Below are 19,614 nucleotides of genomic sequence, written 5' to 3'. Positions count from 1 at the left end.
TGTGTGTGTGTGTGTGTGTGTAGTGTGTGTAGATAGTGTGGGGGAGAGGGAGAATAAGGGGGAGAGTGTGAGGGTTGAGAGACACGAAAGACACGGGGTGAGGGGGCGAGAGACGGGGCAGAGGTTGGGGTTCCCCAGAATTTCCCAATCGAATCCACTGGTATATACCAACGAGTGAAACGCATAGTGGTAGAATGCAGACGCATGTATTGAACTTGACCAGGCCCACGTGGACTCTAGGAAATCCTTGCAGCACTGGCCAATCCAGCCTAAAGCCTGAGTCTTAAGAAGAATTGTAACACATTTATGATCCTTTTTACTGATTGCGAGTGCTTTTTTATATTGCTCATCTTTACTTTATTTTTTTACAGAGTCTGCACTATGGAGGTTGCACTGATTCTTTTTGTTTTGTACTGTAGTATATTTTAATAACATATATTCTTATAGTTATTCCTGCACGTGTAGTGTACGAGACTTTTGAATCACCATTTCCATGATTATTGCTTTATTTCTTTGTGACTGAAAATGGCAATTTATTTTGGGAGGGGAGTTCACAGGTACCACAGAATAGATTACTGCACATGTTATGAATGATGACAATATTTTATATTGAACACAATGTAAGGAAGCACACCAAATAGTTATAATATGAAAAGTTACTACCCACACCCGCTCAGTCTATAATACTCACAATATTTAAAATACTGCGGCATTGCTCACTGAAAGATATACAAATTATATATACTATAACCCTTCAAGAGAAGAAGGAATCATTCTTTACAATATGAGGCAGTTGGTAGTACATATGGTCAGAATGTATTTCATACAAAGCATTAACAGCACACTAAAACCATTAATACTGTGTAGCCATGTTTTAAAAATGGTATACAGTTCTCTCTCATGCTGGCAGTAAGCCTGGTAAGTTACAGGATTGCCAGCATCAATCATGGAGGTTTGCCCTCACACCCTGGTGAGGTGTCATATGTAGTCAAGGGGAGTGGTAACATACCTTGTGTCCATTGTTAGTGACACAGGAGGTGGAGCGATTCCCTTAGTTATATAAGACACAGCACTGCCCAAAGTTAGTGGTTCTCTAGTGTGTCATTGCATGGGAACTGAGTTGTGCAAGTTCTAGTTCAAGAGGGGTACTATAGTACCAGCAGTAAGGCTGGCAGGCCTTGACAGTGTGCCTACACTGTGTCCAGGGACCTGGCACAGGTGGTGATCTCCCTGAGGGGAGAGGTGATCCAACTCCATTGGGAGGGCAGATCTTCTGAAAGAGAGTGCTGTGGAAGAATGAGCGGCTGAGCTGTCTGCTGCGAGGGGCAGTCTGCCTGAACCATCAATAAAGATGCCCTGTTTCACAACAACCCTCATGTGTGAGTGTGAAGTTACTCCGCAGAGCAAGGCACCACAGAGGAGGTCCTCATCAGAACCATCTCCTTGCGGACGCAGAGATCCTGATGAAGTGGAGGCGGTGCACTGTATGTAGGTAGGACTTGCACACACACTACCTCAGCTGCCTGTCTGGGTTGACATTCCCCAAACACCATAATGCGGGAGACTCAGGAGTCCTGTTGCCAACAGGTGCACCACCAGACACTACCATGTAATGGGGACTGGTTAGACCACAGGGGCCAATGTGAGATTGGGTGGGTCAAGAAGGTCCAGAAAATCCATTACAACTGTGTAGAGGACCCAGGAACCTATGTCATCCTTATTCAAACTTAAATATGGGAGAAGGAGTGGCTCAGTGAGTAACGACACTGACTTGCACTGAGAGTTTGAAGCAGGGGAGTCTGGTTCAATTCCGGTGTCAGCTCCTTGTGACCTTGGGCAAGTCACTTTATCTCCCTGTGCCTCAGGCACCAAAAACATAGATTGTAAACCTTACGGGGCAGGGACATGTGCCTGCAAAATGTCCCTGTAAAGCTCTGCAACTAGCAGCGCCTTACAAGAAAATTCTATTATTAAATATATAGCCATGCATAATAATGGTATATTACTTTCCTCTCTGTTGGCAATAAGTCCTGATAAGTACGGGTATGCCAGCAGTAGTTATGGAGGTTTTCCCTCACACCATGGTGAGGTGCCCTATGTATGGAGGGGAGTGGCTGTATGCTCTGAGTCCCTGGATAGTGACATCAGGGATGCGCCTGCCTCCTGAAGTATATAAGGCACAACACAGTTAGTGATAGTGTTCCAGCAGCTGTGGGAAGTTGTTGGGAAGTTGTATTGCCTGCATAAGGGATTGTAGGAACACTTTGTGACCCTAGTGAAGTAACTAGCGGTCCAGGTTGACCAATCAGCCTGTCTAAGCCACTCTGTGTCCAGGGACCTGGCACAGAGAGGATCTCCCTAGGAGAAGAGGGAATCCCACTTCAATTCGGGAGGGCGTACCTGGCGAAGGGACAGCACGGAGAGATGTGCGGCTAGAGCAGGCAGCTGCATGGGGCAGTCTGCTACATCACAATATACAATAAAGATGACCTTGTTAACGATACCCCCACTGTGTGAGTGTGAAATTACTCAGCAGTGGATGGCACCACCAAGAAGGAGTTCCTCACCAGGACCATCTCCCTGCGGAAGCACAGATCCTGATGAGGTGGAGGCGCTGCACATAATGTAAGTTGAACTCGCACCCACTACCTCAGCCACCTGTCCTGCTGGGAATCCCCTAATAACATCAAGCGGGAGACTCAGGAGTCCTGTTGCCTACAGGTGCACCACCAAACACAAACACGTAATGGGGGTTGGTTGCTAGAGTACCCGGGCCAATGTGAGATTGGGGGGGGGGGGGGGAATATATATATATATATATATAATATAAAACCCATGTATGACATATACTACTTCTACTGATATGTCAAACACATTTCAAGAGCATGTTTTTTTTAAATAGCTTACATGTCATGTTCCTGTGAGGACTGGTCATATTGCTGTATATGGAGTACTGGAAGGCTTGAACCCATTGTTTCTTCTACTACTGTCTTGTTATTGCCAGAGTGCTGACGAATTTCACCTATAGAAAATATTTTTAAAAGTACAGTTTATCATGAACTAGGAACACATAGATCAGTTGTACAACTATTCACCATTTAGGGCTGCGTGTTTTGGGATAGGATTTTGGAGCTTTCCAAGATATTAGTATTCAAGCCGCAATAAGCCGTTTCCCTGTATGCAACCCAAGCAAATTATATACTGCTTTATTGCCAGCTAAAAGATAGAGATTAAATGATACATATAATTTGTGAATTTCTAGTCACATGGTAGCAAAACCGTTATGTACAAAGCTAAAATGGAACCATAAATGAAGGTAGCCTAAAATGTCACTTCACTTTCTAGAACAGGAACTAGCTAGCTCCTTCTCTCCTAAAACCATATTCAACATGCTGTGAATCTGTCATTCCTTGCTTGGAAAGAATTTAGCTCCATTACAGTAGCTCCAATAAAGTAAAAATCTTATTGAGCAAGGGGAAGATGACTTCACAGCACATTTAATATAGGTCACAGAGAGAAAATAACAAAGCACTCTGTACGTTCAAATGGACCTTAAGTGTGGCTGCACCTGACCTGGCTCTTACATGAAGGCAATCTCACCAAGCAAAGAAAGAGAAAAAAAGATCAAGCGAATGTCGAGGTACCTGAGAGAGCATCAGAGGGTTTAAAGGTTAAAGATTGTAAAGTACAGGAATAAAAAAAATAAAAATAAATAACATTAAGTGGTTACTGGGTAGGGAGAAATAATAAAAATCAGAACAGTTAATGTACCTTTAAGAAATGTATTAGAGTCAACTGAGTCAAAGTAGACAGAGTAAAAAAAAAATAAAAAAAAATATATATATATGTATTTATATAAATAAATAAATCACCTGATCCACATTGTTCAGGTTTCTTAATCTTATTGAAGAATTTGAGCTTCTCCTTTTGAAGATCCGCTTGGCACACACTACGGAACTGGTGCTCCTTCTGCAAACTAAATGCCCGCAGCTGAACATGGAAATAATGGACTCGTGACTATAGGCTCTTAACACTCTTGGCTTCATATATCATACACGTTCCATTCAAAAACTAAAAGTTCTTTAATAAATAAGTTCAATGAATTTAATTTCTCTGTTCAAAGAAATAGTGCACATGCATTTCCATCAATCATACGGTGTAATCAACATGGCATCTCTACACAATTTATTGAAGGGAGGAGTGAATATTCTTATTACTAATACCGTGCTGCATTGCTAGTGATGCAGTGATACTAATGGCAGGTTTCAATGGGTACAATGTACTGACGATTGTAAAACTGACATCTATTTTTCCAAAGCTCACTTTAATTTTTTCACCTGGTTTAGCTACTTTGTTAATTCATTCACCCAATCAGCAATTCGTTCACGGACACAGTGAAAGCTCAACTTCTGTATCCGTATACAATTGCACTAACATTATTCTTGCAGCCCCTCCTTTGGGAATTACGAGTTCGTATAAGGGGTTAGCAGCCTTAATGGGTTAACTGTGTGGGATCACTCGGGTTCCTCCCCTCCCCATCGTGTGATGCAGGATGACGATGCAGAAAGGGATAGTCCCTCTTTTGTATGTCTTGTGAGCAGTGATGTCACTATAGGGAGATAGAAGGGGCTATATAGATCCTGCCAATGTTCTAGAAATCATGAGAGATGCATCTTACCTGCCCATCAACACATCCAGTCACCAACTGCTTATTTTCTGTGTCAATGTACATCCTCAGCAGAGGAGAGGCTGTAAGGGAATAGAGTATATCAGGTCATTTTCATAATGTTCACCTACATTTTAAAGCAGCAATCCTCTCTAAATAAACCCTCTTTTTTTTACGGGATTGGGGACCTCCAGAGTTGAGCCACACTTTTAAAGAGATATTTACCAGTAAAGTTATCAGTATTACATCCTGATTTTTAAAAGAGCTTTAAATGGTCGTCCAATAGGAAGCCGCAACCGATGATGTTGTGGCTTCCTCTTGGCCTGAGATTCGGCCGCCATTATGTGAGATTTAAACCAGGTAACTTCACTGGTAAGTAGCTCAGGAACTGGGACGTTCCCAGAGCTGAAAATAGAGTGGTTCGTCCAATAAAAACATTGTTTGCAATGAAAGATTATTTTCCTTCCTCGTTTTACATACGTTAAGGTTTTTCCATCTCAGTGAAAAGATACATATTGTATATAGATCTTTCCTGAGGCAGAGTTACTAATCTAAAGTTACTTGCCCTTATGCTAGACTTTTTAATAAAAGAAACGCAAAGTGGGTACCTGATAACACTGCTGACTGATAAACCAGAGATCCAGCGCGATAGTCCCACACCTGTAAAAAAAAGTATACCAGCGATGCATACACAATAAACATGTTGCTATTCTGCCTATAGTTTGTGCAATTTACAAAAGCACAAGTTGCACATTGTGTTATGACAGATAAAGGAAAATACATACTAAATGTCATCCTTTATTTATAAGGTGACCATCCATAAAGATTCCACCTCAACCATTATGCATTCACACAATATTTCCCTACCTTTGTTTCTTAGAATAAATATTTCTAATTATATAAACCTCAGAGTAGATCATAAGGTACAACAATTGAGGGGTAATAAATGGCTATCATCAAGACATTGACATAGATATTGGTACCTCTGGTAGAAATAATTAATGGTCCAAGGTCACAGGATAACGTCTCCATAACTTTCTAACCTTATATGTTCTGTCTTCAGAGATGGAGATTAGCAGGTTTTCTTGCCAAGCGCAAAACTCGGCTGCAGTCACAGGACCCAAGTGCCCTGTTAATTCTGCTAGTATCTCCTCATACTGTTATCATATGGTGCCAGAAAGGGAAAGGAAGGGATCAGTTACAATATGGAAATGACAAAGTGAATGTTAATTCAAATATTTTCAAAATCACAAAAAAGATCAGGTGCTGGTGATACTTTATACTAGGATAGCTATAATCAGGTAGATAATATTTATCAAAAGTACACAAAGAAAAGACCTGTGAGGTTTTGAAATACCTTATATATATTTAAGAATGTGTCTGTGTTGTGTCTCATTACGCACGCCCAAAATAGAAGACCTAGAACAACCAAACTTGGAAGGATTACTTTATGTATAAAAATAAGGTGAACTGTTATGGTTTGGATCCTCTCGAACGCTCCTAAGGGGGGTGCTGCTAGGAACATTGGGGTCCATGTGAGACCACATCTACTATATATTTTGTAAAGTTGTTAGTCTGTTCGCTATGCATTTGGACACCTCTTAAGATGGCGTAACCAAATTTAGCAAGATGGTTCCTGAGATCAAGGAGCAGGTTGTTGTCTGTTTGGATACTTTCTATTTTTAATTCTATGAGTTATTACAATTTCTCTAGGCAAGTCAGCCACTGGGTCTGCCCCTGGTAGGCTATGTATCTGGCATGTGACATCTTAATAAGAGTAAGATGGCTATAAAGTTTACACAGAAAGCAGACTAAGAAACAAAGAGGAAGTCAGTTGGCACATGAGGCGACAGTAATAATGCTGGAGAAGGAGAGAGAGGTGGAAAGAATTGGAGACATCATGGTATTAGAGGAAAGTGGCTTTAGGGAGGAGTGGCTCAGTGAGTAAAGACACTGACTGGCCCTGAGTTTGGATCAGGGGAACCTGGTTCAATTCCCGGTGTCGGCTCCTTGTGACCTTGGGCAAGTCACTTTATCTCCCTGTGCCTCAGGCACCAAAAACATAGATTGTAAGCTCAATGGAGCAGGGACCTGTGCCTGCAAAATGTCTCTGTAAAGCGCTACGTAAAACTAGCAGCGCTATACAAGAACATGCTATTATTATTATTAAAGTGATGGGAGGGAGAGAGAAGAGGTGGGAGAAGTTGGTTTCTTAATATTTCCGAGCAACGCAGGGACCTTCAGCTAGTATATACAGATGCAGCCACCAGTATCCGACCACTTGCCTGGGAAAATACTCTGTGGCTATCTCACAGTAAACGCTGCAACATTTCTGTGAGATTCTTCAGCCAGACTAATGGCCCATCGGATTAACACAGAGGGTGTCCCTGCAGCCCCATTCAGTTGGAATAGGACTTTTGATGTGTATGTTGGAGTATGAGATAAATAGATCTGTACTACTAACATATGCTTGAAGTTGGGGGGGATGTGTGTGCGAGGACAACAAACATTTATATAGACAAGAGTGATGTCCACATTTTCTAGAATAGTTGCAACAAGATAAAAATATAAGAACATTGAAAAAGAAAAAAAAGGAAATCTAAAATCTCATAAACTATTATTGTATTTCCATTTCGTAACCAAATGCAGGTATTTTGATTTCAGTCAAAAGAAAAGAAAAAAGTATGGATAACTTTTGAAAGCGTAAAAAGGCTCATTAAAAACAGTACACAAAATTGTTTTTAAGAAACTACATGAAAAAAAATATCAACATGACTCAATACTATCAAAGTGCTCTCCTGAACACTGCTCAATACATTTTATTATGTCAATTGGCATTATATTTCTTATTAAAATATTTCCTTGAAAAACTTATGAAGGAAACAAGGCTGATACAGAAAACTGGCAAGCACAATTAATTTGTATGTCTAATTGTTCCAGGAAGAATTGATTGTACTGCACCGACACACTTTATTCGAGCAAATACCCGGTATGTACCTGGCAGATACCTGGAATGCGCCGCTCCTCACCTCTGACAAGCCCCGTTGCGTTTGCCTTCCCAGCCTGGGTTCATGCCTGGCTGATGGGCGGCTGATCTGTTAAATGATAATGATTAGGATTTAATAGGCTGCAATGCTTCGCGTGTCTACCAGATGGCATAAATTCATGAATTGTAATGCAGTATATATATATATATACTGTGCAGTATTGCAGCCAGCGGGAATAAAATGCTTCAATCCCTGCCGGAAAATAACTCAATGCACTCGGGCAGAAAACAGTCACAAACCTCAATACACCCGGGTATACCCGAATTCGTGGGACTAGCCGAGCTCGAATAAAGTGTGTCGCCAGTGTACAGAAAATAATTCTTAATACAGTATGTATGTTAAGGAGAAAGTCAATATATCCCTTCTCAACACACCTGTTATCAGCCTTATTTCTGTGAAAATACAAACATCAGACAATACAAGGAGTTTGTGCTTTGTACAGTATTGTAAAGCAGCATTGAATGTATAGTATGGAGATTAATAGGGACAAAAAATACTGAACACAGAAAGGATTAAGTTTAAAGGATGCAGTTCATTACAATGTATATTTGGAGAGCTATTTTGAAAATGTTAAGGTGTATCCCATTTTCATAAACTTGTAATGTAGAGGAGAGATTATAGGAGGAGCCACGTGATGACATCAATTACAAAATTCTGCATATCATTTTCGCCAAAAATTGCCGCCAAGATTGAGTTGGTGTAAACTGCGCTGATTTGCTTTATGCCTAAAATGTTAGACATTTCTTTAACGCGATTCCTACCTTTTGATACTGGTGCAACAAAAGCCAGGGTATAAAGTGACTCACCTCTGTATGAAGAATGAATATTTTATTTCCTGCACATGCTGCCACAGCAATTCCATCTGGACTGAATCCTAAATGCAACACAGCTCCCAGAAGAGTTCCAATGACCGTTCCTCGAGGAAGAAACCCTATGATTTTATTTTGTATAAAACAAGTTCAATGAAAAATTATGACATGATCACACACATAAACACCTCTGCTTGTAGAAACTTATTTTCATTTTTTTCTTTATGTAACGGTTTTTCTGGCCCGGCCTGACCCACCCAATCTCACATTGGCCCCTGTGGTCTAACCGGTCCCCATTACAGTGTGGTAGTGTCTGGTGGTGCACCTGTTGGCTACAGGACTCCTGAGTCTCCCGCATGATGGTGTGTGAGGAGGACCCGTCCAGACAGGCAGCTGAGGTAGTGTGCTGAGTCTCACCTAGTTCCAGTGCAGCGCCTCCACCTCACCAGGGTCCCTGCGTCCGCAAGGGGATGATCCTGGCGAGGAACTCCTCCGTGGTGCTCCTCTCTGTACACTCATTCCAGATAGATACACGAGAGGGTTTCTGGCTGAACTCATCTTTATTGACACGGCAGGGCAGCTGCCCTCCACAAGGAGTATCTTCAGCCGCTCATCTCGCCAGTGCTCCCTTTAGATAGGTATATCACCTAGATCAGGGATTCACTATTCCCGCAGGAATCACTGTCCTGTGCCAGGTCCCTGGACACAGCCTCCCATGGAGTTACTATATCATAACTGACAGAACTCTTCCTCAACTGGACTTGAACTAGACAGCAACTAACTTTGCAACACAGTGCTGTGCCTTATGTAAGCTTCTGAAGCTGACACACCTCTGACATCACTAACCATGGAGTCAGAGCATGTGACCAGTTCCAGCCATACACAGGGCACCCCACCAGGGTGTGAGGGAAAACCTCCATGATTAATACTGGCATGCCCATACTTACCAGGCCTTACTGCCAGCAGGAGAGATGACTGTAGGCATTTTACATGACCGCTACATTCTCCCCCTGGTGAATCCCATCGTCTTCGCTGGGACCTAAATTTAGATACCTCTTGCCAGGAAGCACTGCAACAGAAACATAATTAGGTTAACATCCATACAAATTTTCAGCATATTGTAAACATGACTTCAGTACATTCCGCCAAGCCCGCCCCGACCAGCAGCCACGAACCCGCGTAATGTCTCAGTACCCCCTTAATAATAGTGATCTGGGTCAGGTTTCCTCACTTCCCGGTTACCCATATCCAGGACCGTGACATAGTAATGCCTAGGCGATCCCCTCTCTGGCCTATAGGTCACCCTATGTTTGTGGATATTCCTCCCTATGCTCCACACTCGCATCAGGGTGTCTATCCTTTCCTCCGCCTTCTTACCTACAATGGCGCTCCCCCTATTGACTAAGTACAGCTCTATAGTCTCTTGGAGCCACTTTTCCCTATTGTCCTCAATTTCATCCATCAGGGGCTCCGGAACATAGGGATACTCCAACCCATGGGATTTTTTATACTTGACTATTATAGCCCTCTCCGCCCTACTGACCCTGGTCAGATCAGCACTACCTGCCCTTCCAGGTAACACCCATGATAGGGGCTCATCAGGATCGACTGGATCTGACAGTGTGTCGGGACCCATGGGCGCTATGTCTCTACGCTCCAGCTGGAACCACCTCTCCTGTAATTCCCTATCCCTCTGCTCGGGTGTAAACTCTCCCTCCTTCCACCAGAAATCCACCACGTCCTCCCGCCGGATGAGGAACCGAGTACGGTCCATCCACGCGGAGTACCCTTCAAATAACGGGGCCCACCACCGGGTCTCCTTAAATGGGTTCGGCCCTGGTTCCCTGTCGTCGTCAAATGAAAATACCCCTGAAGACCTTGTGGATCGCGATGTGAACCACCTCGAAGAGCCCGGGGCCTTTACCACTGGTTGGGGTGCTGTATCCGCCACCCTCAATTCTCCCCCTCCCCGTGAATCACCTTCCGTAGCTCCACTGAGCTGCCTCTCCCCAGTCCGTCTTTCCTCCCCCCCCAAAGGTATGTCCACAAGTTCCAAGCTGGGCGGTGAACCCGGTGACCGTGTGATAGGGGTAGGGGCATTACCTAGGGCATGGGGTTGGGCATAGGGGCATGGAACAGGACCCCACGGGGTTATTACCCGCTCTTGACTGTCCGTGGACCGGTCCAAGGAAGATGTCTCCTCGCCCTCATCAGTCCTGAAACCGTCTCTCCATTTTCTGGGCCTTACAAGTGATCGGGGACCTTCCCCCAATCGCCGAAGCGTCGCTGCTGCCCCTTCCTGGGTTCCGCCGCCGCCACCGGAAGTGACGTCCTCCCCGGAACCGTCGCCATCTTGCGTGGGACCCCCATGCGGGATCTCTTCTTCCACGACGACATCCGGTTGCTCCGCCGTCGCCACCGGAAGTGATGCCGTTCCTCCACGTGCGCCTGAGGCCTGGCGCGGCCCTTCCAGCTCTATGCCGTCTGCTGCAACCAGGTAAGTAATAGCGCTGCTTGGCTTACCCATCCGCAGGGGTGTAGGCGTCTCTCTCCCATCTCCGCCATGTCCTGGGGTGGCAGGACTCCGTCGGTCGGATCGCCGATCTGCGGGGGACGTCCGGTCACTCACCCCACGGGGCGTCGTTCTTCCCGTCTGTCTTTTCCGCTCCGTTTTTGCTACCGCCAGCTCACGGAGGTCCTCATCAGAGTAGTCCCCTCGCCCCGACCTAGGGGTCGCGGGGAGGGGTGAAAGTCTCTTTGCCCCTGTCGCGGGGGTTAATCCAGCCGCCTCAATGGCCAGTGACCCAGCCGACTTGACCGGCTCCAGTCCCGTCTCCGGGACTCGCGCGGTTGATCCATAGCGCGCCCGGGGACTCAGCAGAGCGCCGTGTCACATCCACCGGGGGGTCAGCAGGCTGTTTTGGGATGAACGTGGGCATAAGCCACAGATACAAAGTCCCGCAATGAGGGCAACGTGCCACCGTATTCACAGTACCTCCGGGCAGCCCGCATTGTAGGCAGAGCCCGACCACCGTCTCAGTATTGGCCACCCTCACCACCAGCACCCCGCCGGGCACTGAGTAGGGCTGGGTGGAGACCATAGTGCCCACAGTGGAGGAGCAGGCCATTCTTTGTACAGGAGTCACTTCCTGTACAGGTCTCTCCTTCTCTGTGGTTCCTCGCAACTGACTGGTGGAAGTTGCTGGATCCGCCACTCCCTGCTTCGGCTCCTCCTTTCTCTGACAGAGTTGGAACCCGCCCCCAGGGGTTGCAATAATGGGCGGGTCCCACAGGGGAATATCATGCCCCTTAATTAAGGCCGCACCTCTCTCAGTCCTGGTGGGCGCGGTTAGCGTTTTCGCGCCAATTTCCCCACAAGGGTGGGGGTCTTTTCCCGCGGCTAGTTCCCGCCTTCTCCTGGCAGCCGCCCTCTATGCAAGATAACCATCCTTTTTGCACGGCTCTTCCACGGCCGGAACTACTTTTTGTAGTGGCGCCGTCTGGATATCAGTCCCTGGGCCCAGTGGGTGCATTCCCACAGGCCATAGTTGAAAGTCACTCCCCCTGGTAGAAATCAGGGGAGGGTCCCATAGACTAAGCGATTGACTCAGCACAGGGGCTGAATTAGTCACTGTCCATCCTGGCGCAGCAATAGCTTTCGCGCCATGCCCCCCATCAGGGCGGGGCTCTGCTGTTCGCGCCATTCCCGGCCAGCTCTGTGCAAGTCCTGCAGCAGCCATTTTTTCTGCGCCTGGCCCATGCGGTTTCCCTAGCAAGCGGGAACCGCCATTTTGGTTGGTTTTGGCGCCCAAAAAGTCCATTCGTTCGCTCTCCTCGCGGGGTTCTCCCCCAATTATTGCAATGTCCTCACACTCTTCAAAGGTGGCCCCTCGCTGTCCCAGGCAGGATAAAAACGGGGCAGCCACGGCCTTTGCTCCGCTCCAGAGCAAACTCGTTAAGGACAATTCAGCGACAGTCTGCTCTTCAGTGGGTTGCACGCCACGGGTGCCCTCCCCATCAGCCTCTGTCCGCCATTTTACGTTCTCCGCGCCACGCGGATCCTCCACTCTCTCATAACAGTTGTCGTACATGAGGCTCCACTCTGCGGGCCAGCCACCACACCGGTACAATAAAGATTAGCTCAGATGCACCACCACATGTGTACCTTATCTAGGTGTGACCCAGTGTTGCACTACCTCAGGCTAGGCTCACTCTCTCAGTGTCTGCTGTGACTCCTTCCTCCCAGTCTGTGCTCCCTACGGCGAGTGTCTGGAATGGGGTAGGTACTCTGGCTGGCTCTGCCATGCAGTACTTGGGGCGTCTACCTGTCTTGGTCAGCCTAGCGCAGACCCTCTCCAGGACTCCTGACCATGTTAACAGGCTATCCCTTCAGGCATCCTACCAACTAGCGCTGCCTCAAGGTGACTCGGTCAGCTATAGCCCGGCTCCAGACCCCTCACTCCCTTCAGGCCCCTAGGTTGTCCCTGCGAACTGACAATATCCCGTCAGTCCCCTGACTACCCCTAGGTCCTTCCCTACGCAACACAGAGTGGCAGCAGACGCTCTCCCTGTTTCCCAGTGTGCCTAGCTAGAGCCTGTCCTGATGACAGATCTGATCTCAGCAGCGCCTCCAAATGTAACGGTTTTTCTGGCCCGGCCTGACCCACCCAATCTCACATTGGCCCCTGTGGTCTAACCGGTCCCCATTACAGTGTGGTAGTGTCTGGTGGTGCACCTGTTGGCTACAGGACTCCTGAGTCTCCCGCATGATGGTGTGTGGGGAGGACCCATCCAGACAGGCAGCTGAGGTAGTGTGCTGAGTCTCACCTAGTTCCAGTGCAGCGCCTCCACCTCACCAGGGTCCCTGCGTCCGCATGGGGATGATCCTGGCGAGGAACTCCTCCGTGGTGCTCCTCTCTGTACACTCATTCCAGATAGATACACAAGAGGGTTTCTGGCTGAACTCATCTTTATTGACACGGCAGGGCAGCTGCCCTCCACAAGGAGTATCTTCAGCCGCTCATCTCGCCAGTGCTCCCTTTAGATAGGTATATCACCTAGATCAGGGATTCACTATTCCCGCAGGAATCACTGTCCTGTGCCAGGTCCCTGGACACAGCCTCCCATGGAGTTACTATATCATAACTGACAGAACTCTTCCTCAACTGGACTTGAACTAGACAGCAACTAACTTTGCAACACAGTGCTGTGCCTTATGTAAGCTTCTGAAGCTGACACACCTCTGACATCACTAACCATGGAGTCAGAGCATGTGACCAGTTCCAGCCATACACAGGGCACCCCACCAGGGTGTGAGGGAAAACCTCCATGATTAATACTGGCATGCCCATACTTACCAGGCCTTACTGCCAGCAGGAGAGATGACTGTAGGCATTTTACATGACCGCTACATTTACATAGAACAGGAGAAGATTAATTGACAGAACTCCACCAACCCCCATTTATTCAGAAGCCAATTCTAGGTATACTGGAAAATCCAAATGTCCGTCTGCAGCTTCCTTGACAGCAACCAAAGGCATGAGGAGTGGATCACTATATTTTGCATACTGATTTTGCAGATTAATTTCTCCTAAACATGGGGTCTGATGGTGGTAAGAAAACAATGGTAAAGAGAACAGTGGCCCTGCCCAGGGGAATCTCCCAAGTAACACGTGTAAGTGAGGCTGCTACTTTAATCTCTTCGAAGCCAGAGGAGGCTGTAATGCATTAATCCATCCCAAAATGGTGCCTGAAAGTAGTATTGTAGAGAAAACAATATATACTGTTTTTGTCAAGGGCTCATACAAAATTAAGTAAGGAACAGTTAGATATTCCAACATGGCAGTGATCGGAGCTAAAATGTATAACAAATCTACAAATCATATTTAACATCTGTATTTCTCCAAAATAGAAAACTAGTGTAAGATTCTATGATCACACCTGAAATTGCATAAAGATGGGGAAATTAAGGACACTCATTAACAAAATAAGTGCATAAATGTGTACCTACTGAGTGAGACTCCATCTAAGGCCTCTGTCCAATATGCTGCAGAATCATCCTTGCTTGGGCAGATTTAAGCTATTCATTTGAATGTAAGCTCAATTCATTCATCAGACATTCGAACGGAGCTTAAAGCTTCCCAGAAAAGAGGAAGAGGGCTTCACAGCATATTGATTAGGGGCTTAAAGAACAGAAACATTACCATATTATGCAAAGTAAAATAATGATGAACAATTGTGTTATGACATGGATTTAGATGGGAACAAAGGCACATCTTAGTGCTAGAGATTTTCCAAGCAATTCAATGCCACAAGGATGAGCTACAAGAATTATCTCACAAGCTACTATTCATTTTATGAAGCTCAAGAGCACCATCTACAGCTAAGAAATACAAGATGGCATTGGAGAGCTGGAAGGAGTGCATGGTTTTTTTTTTCTTTACTACACTTTTTCCTCTTGTGCACCAGTATAGTTACTAGGTGCATATATTGTAATGAGATGTAACAAGCTTTGTGTCCTACTTGCTCAATTTTTTCCCTTTTATTTGTGGCCACAAACCCACCGGGTCTGAATTGTTGCAAAGAACCTTCTTACATGTGACGCAAGAAAGATTACAGAAATGAAGCAGGTGCCAAAACACTTTATTTGTGTTGATAAAGCATAATAGTGCTCTGGTGTCCCAGGAGATGTATGGGAGTTTTCAGGCACAAAAATCATTCTGTACCCGCTATGCAAATTAATCAGCGGTTATAAAAAACATCATCATGGGGAAGAGGGGGAATGAAAAACGCTATTTACAATAAAAACTGCTAAACATTTTGTCATAGGCGTTTAAAAATGTGAATATAGGCCAAACCACAATTATACCAGAGCAAATTAGTAACATTTTCAAAGAATACTACGAAAAACTGTATAGCAAGGGAAACATACAGTATATAGAGGAAAGAGAAAAATTCTTCAAAGAAATAAAACTACCAATAATTAGTGGAGATCAATTGGAGTATATCAATTCTCCAATTACACCCGAGGAAGTCACAGGAGCAATTAGGAACCTGAAAAACTTAAAAGCCCCAGGCCCTGACGGGCTCTCGGGAGAATACTACAAAATACTTAGAGAAGAGATAAGTGCCCCGCTAGAGAAAACATTCCAAAAAATACTAGAGAAAAACGAATCATTGCCCTCTAACGAAATGGCCCACATTAAAATAATTTTTTTTTTTTTATTTAAAACCAGAGACAGAACATAAAACACAGACAGAGCTCACTGCACATCCAGTGAAACCCATACACGGTACAGTGCCTAAATATATATGTATAAATATCTATTAAATAAAATGGTCTTTTAGTTTAACATTTTTGGCTCAGGGGCTTACAACAATTTTGATATTTATACATATATATTTAGGCACTGTACCGTGTATGGGTTTCACTGGATGTGCACTGAGCTCTGTCTGTGTTTTATGTTCTGTCTCTGGTTTTAAATCTATATTGCTATGCTCAGTAGCACTCCTCTGTGACACTCATATGCTTATATATATGTTGTGGTTATTTTGGGGGTTCAATAGGAGCTTGTTAGGTGTCCAGTATGTTCCACATTAAAATAATTCATAAACCCGGAAAGAACCCACTATTACCCGAGTCATATAGACTAATATCCCTGATCAATCAGGACATTAAACTCTTTACAAAAATAATGGCAGACAGATTGGCCCAGATACCACCCAAAATTATACACGTAGACCAATCGGGATTTATCAATGGTAGATCCGCAGTGAAGAATATAAGAAAGGTCATCTCCGTAATAAAGTGGGCACAAATAAACAAAATAAAACACTCAGCCTTAATGGCCATCGATGCCGAGAAAGCATTTGATAACATACATTGGGATCACGTAATATACACCTTGGAAAAAATTGGATTTAAAGGGACGTTTAATGATGTAATAAGGACTCTATATAACAAACCTAAAGCTAGAATTATTGCGGCTGGGTGCCTATCTGACTCCTACGCACTACACAGAGGCACGAGACAAGGATGTCCACTGTCCCCCTTACTTTTTAATCTTGCCATAGAACCTTTGCCCACTTTCTGCGACAGCTAACAGATTTTGAGGGAATAAAGATGGGAAAAAATAATTTAAAATTAGCAATGTTCGCGGACGATATTCTTCTATTCCTATCTAACCCCAGTAGATCATTAGAGAAAATTCTCTAGACTATCTCAAGGTTCGGTTCCTTTGCTGGATTTAAAATAAATGTATCCAAAACTGAGATCATGTATATAAACAAGTCAGATGGAACCATAAAAAACAATAAGTTAACGATAAAAGTAACAAAGACCCCGATTAAACACCTAGGAATATACCTAGAAGCAGATCTCACCAAATTATATGAAAATAACATCAAGCCAATAGGTAAAAAAAAATCCTGGAAAAAATGAGATCCTGAATGACATTTCCACTGTCATTCTTTGGCAGAGCATGTGTCATAAAAATGATATCATTTGCAAGGCTACTGTATCCCCTCCAAACACTCCCACTGCTAATCAAACATAGCGATGTTAACGAACTAAATAAGGGGATGAGTAAATTCCTTTGTCAAGGAAAAAAACCGAGAATAGCAATGATAAAACTACAGATGGCCAAGGAAAGGGGAGGAATTAGCATACCAAATATAGAAGACTATAACCTAGCCTGCATGCTAAGGCATGTGTGGGATTGGATCCAAGGGAAAGATTATTACTCCTCCCCAGAATTAGAAAAAAAATTTGCGGGTGAGTTCTCACTGGCAGAATTACTACACACAAGCTGGAATAAAATGCCCCAAGAGATCAAATCCAACGTATTGATTAGGGATACAGTGGTTACATGGCGAATAATTAGGAAAAAGTTTAAATTGTCTTACACAATTTCCAGATTCCTACCTATACAGGGAAATCAGATGTTCCCCCCAGGAAAAGAACATAGCCATTTTAATAGCTGGGGGAAACAAGGGATAAGAAACCTAGGAGACATTATACATAAGGAGAAGAATGAGTTTATATCATATAGGGAGCTAATATCAACATATAATATACCGGAAAACCAGGTATTTCAATAAATCCAACTACTCAACTATGGGAGAAAACTCCAAGACTACAAAAAACACATATTAGAAAACAACGCAATAGACACGTACTTCAGTCAAGAAACAGATAACAGATACTCGCTAGCTGATATATATAAACTTATTGGAGACCAAGACATGGAGAAAAATAACAAAACAAAATCTAGAAGCATGGAAACAAGACTTCCAATAAATTCAAATGATCGAAGATCTAATGATTGGGTATGTCAGAACTTGTAAAATAATTACATCAGAAAATTGGAGAGAAATGCAATTTAAGATAACGCATAGGGCATATATACCCTTCACCAGACAAATTACCAATATAGAAGCAGACACAACGAAATGCCTCAAATGCAAACTCCCTTAAGCTAACCTCAAGCACTGTCTCTGGTCATGCGTAAAAATTAACGAGTTCTGGACACAGGTCCTACAATATATTAAAGAAGTTACGAAAATTAGCTGGGTAAGACACCCCCTCCCCATGATATTTGCCAATACTGAACCTTTGACAATTAAGATCAACCAAAATAGGGGGGGGGGCATTCTCCCAACCGAGATGATTCTCCTGGTAGCCAGAAAAGCCATTATGATCAAATGGTTAGATTCAGAAGCATCAAACATAGAACTTATAAAATCCCTCTTGGTCAAACTGATCACAATAGACAGAATATCTACAGATCAAGTAGGAAATAACCAGTATGACAAATTTGATCAAAAATGGGGGATGATTATAAACTCTTTTCCAACAGAATAAATTCAGATGACACCAAAGATAAGATGTAAACTAAACTGGACGAAAAACCGTATAAAGGAAATATAAAATAAGGAGAACGTCCTGCATCACAACATAACATAACAACATGACAGAACAGAGTAAAAACAAAGATCCTAGTCTAAACAAATACGATAACTAAAAGAAAGAACGGGAGTCACAAGCAAGCTATGATATAAGGTTTTAAGTTAAATGGTCGAGATATTAGATCTAGACCAGTTATAAGTTCGAAAAAAGAAAAAAAATGGGTAGAGCAAATATGTATTGAACTATGTAACATTATACGATAACCTATGTACATGTAAATACAATATGCTACAATGTAATATTTTGAAATGTATCTGTAAACACCCTAATAAAAAGATACTTTAAAAAATGTGAATACTGTACAACAGACTTTTATCTTCTAATGTGTAAATCAATAACAAATGGATTGTAATGCTGGGATTCATTAAGCTCCAATAAGGAATATCATTAACGTGAATGGCAGAGAAGGGGTATTGAGCTCGATTTCGCGTTATCGGAATTTCGAGAATCTTCCACCAAGTTCTTTGAGGACAGTATTCAACCTTTAACCATGATCTGTACTGTATATATAAGTAACATTATCTATCTCTATCAATAACAAATTATATACATTACGCTGTATGCAAACAAAACAGAATTACTCACCTTGAAGCACTGTTGTCTTGCACTTATCTAGGTTCCATAAAATGACATAGTCCTGTGATGCTGAACACACAAGGCATGGATTAATACCATGTCCAAATGCCACAGCTGTTATTGGTTGGTGATGACCTTTCAGCAACATTGGCTGTTAAAAATAAAAATATGATTAACTTAACTTTACATTATTCAAATACCAAAATGTATTTTTAATGCATTTGAATACAGTGAATACATGTTGTACTTTTCAGTGTAGTTATGTTGCATTATGATAGGGAAAACAAAATCTCACCCTACTGTATACTGCAAGTACAATAAGTACCGTACCCGTACCATCACACAGGTGAATATAGAGGTCAAATACCAGAGGAAAGTTACTAAATGCTGGTAAGACTAGTACTGAAAAGCTTGGTATCAACTTTTCTTTTTCAGCGGTTTGTAATTAGCTAAACTGATAAAATGTCTTTAATAAAACACAGTTATAAAACGTATTTAAATTGCTGTTCTGTGACATTTCATGGACACTGTGAGCTGACACACTGTGTA

At 43.5% G+C, this 19,614-nt stretch overlaps 1 protein-coding gene across 2 annotated transcripts in view; it reads right to left on the bottom strand.

Moving 5' to 3' along the window:
* Positions 1-19,614, bottom strand: part of WDR27 (WD repeat domain 27) — a 585,895-nt gene that overhangs the window by 516,206 nt on the left and 50,075 nt on the right. For both annotated transcript variants that reach the window (XM_075597051.1, XM_075597050.1), the window contains exons 3-9: positions 19,075-19,216; positions 8,520-8,644; positions 5,710-5,823; positions 5,275-5,326; positions 4,679-4,749; positions 3,873-3,990; positions 2,908-3,022 (exon numbers count right to left, since the gene is read on the bottom strand). In XM_075597051.1, coding sequence (XP_075453166.1) covers positions 2,908-3,022; positions 3,873-3,990; positions 4,679-4,749; positions 5,275-5,326; positions 5,710-5,823; positions 8,520-8,644; positions 19,075-19,216 — 737 coding nt within the window. The remainder of the gene's footprint in view (positions 1-2,907; positions 3,023-3,872; positions 3,991-4,678; positions 4,750-5,274; positions 5,327-5,709; positions 5,824-8,519; positions 8,645-19,074; positions 19,217-19,614) is intronic.

The sequence above is a fragment of the Ascaphus truei genome, chromosome 4 (assembly GCF_040206685.1).
Source record: "Ascaphus truei isolate aAscTru1 chromosome 4, aAscTru1.hap1, whole genome shotgun sequence".
NCBI lineage: Eukaryota > Metazoa > Chordata > Amphibia > Anura > Ascaphidae > Ascaphus > Ascaphus truei.
This window is presented reverse-complemented; position numbering and strand designations above follow the sequence as displayed.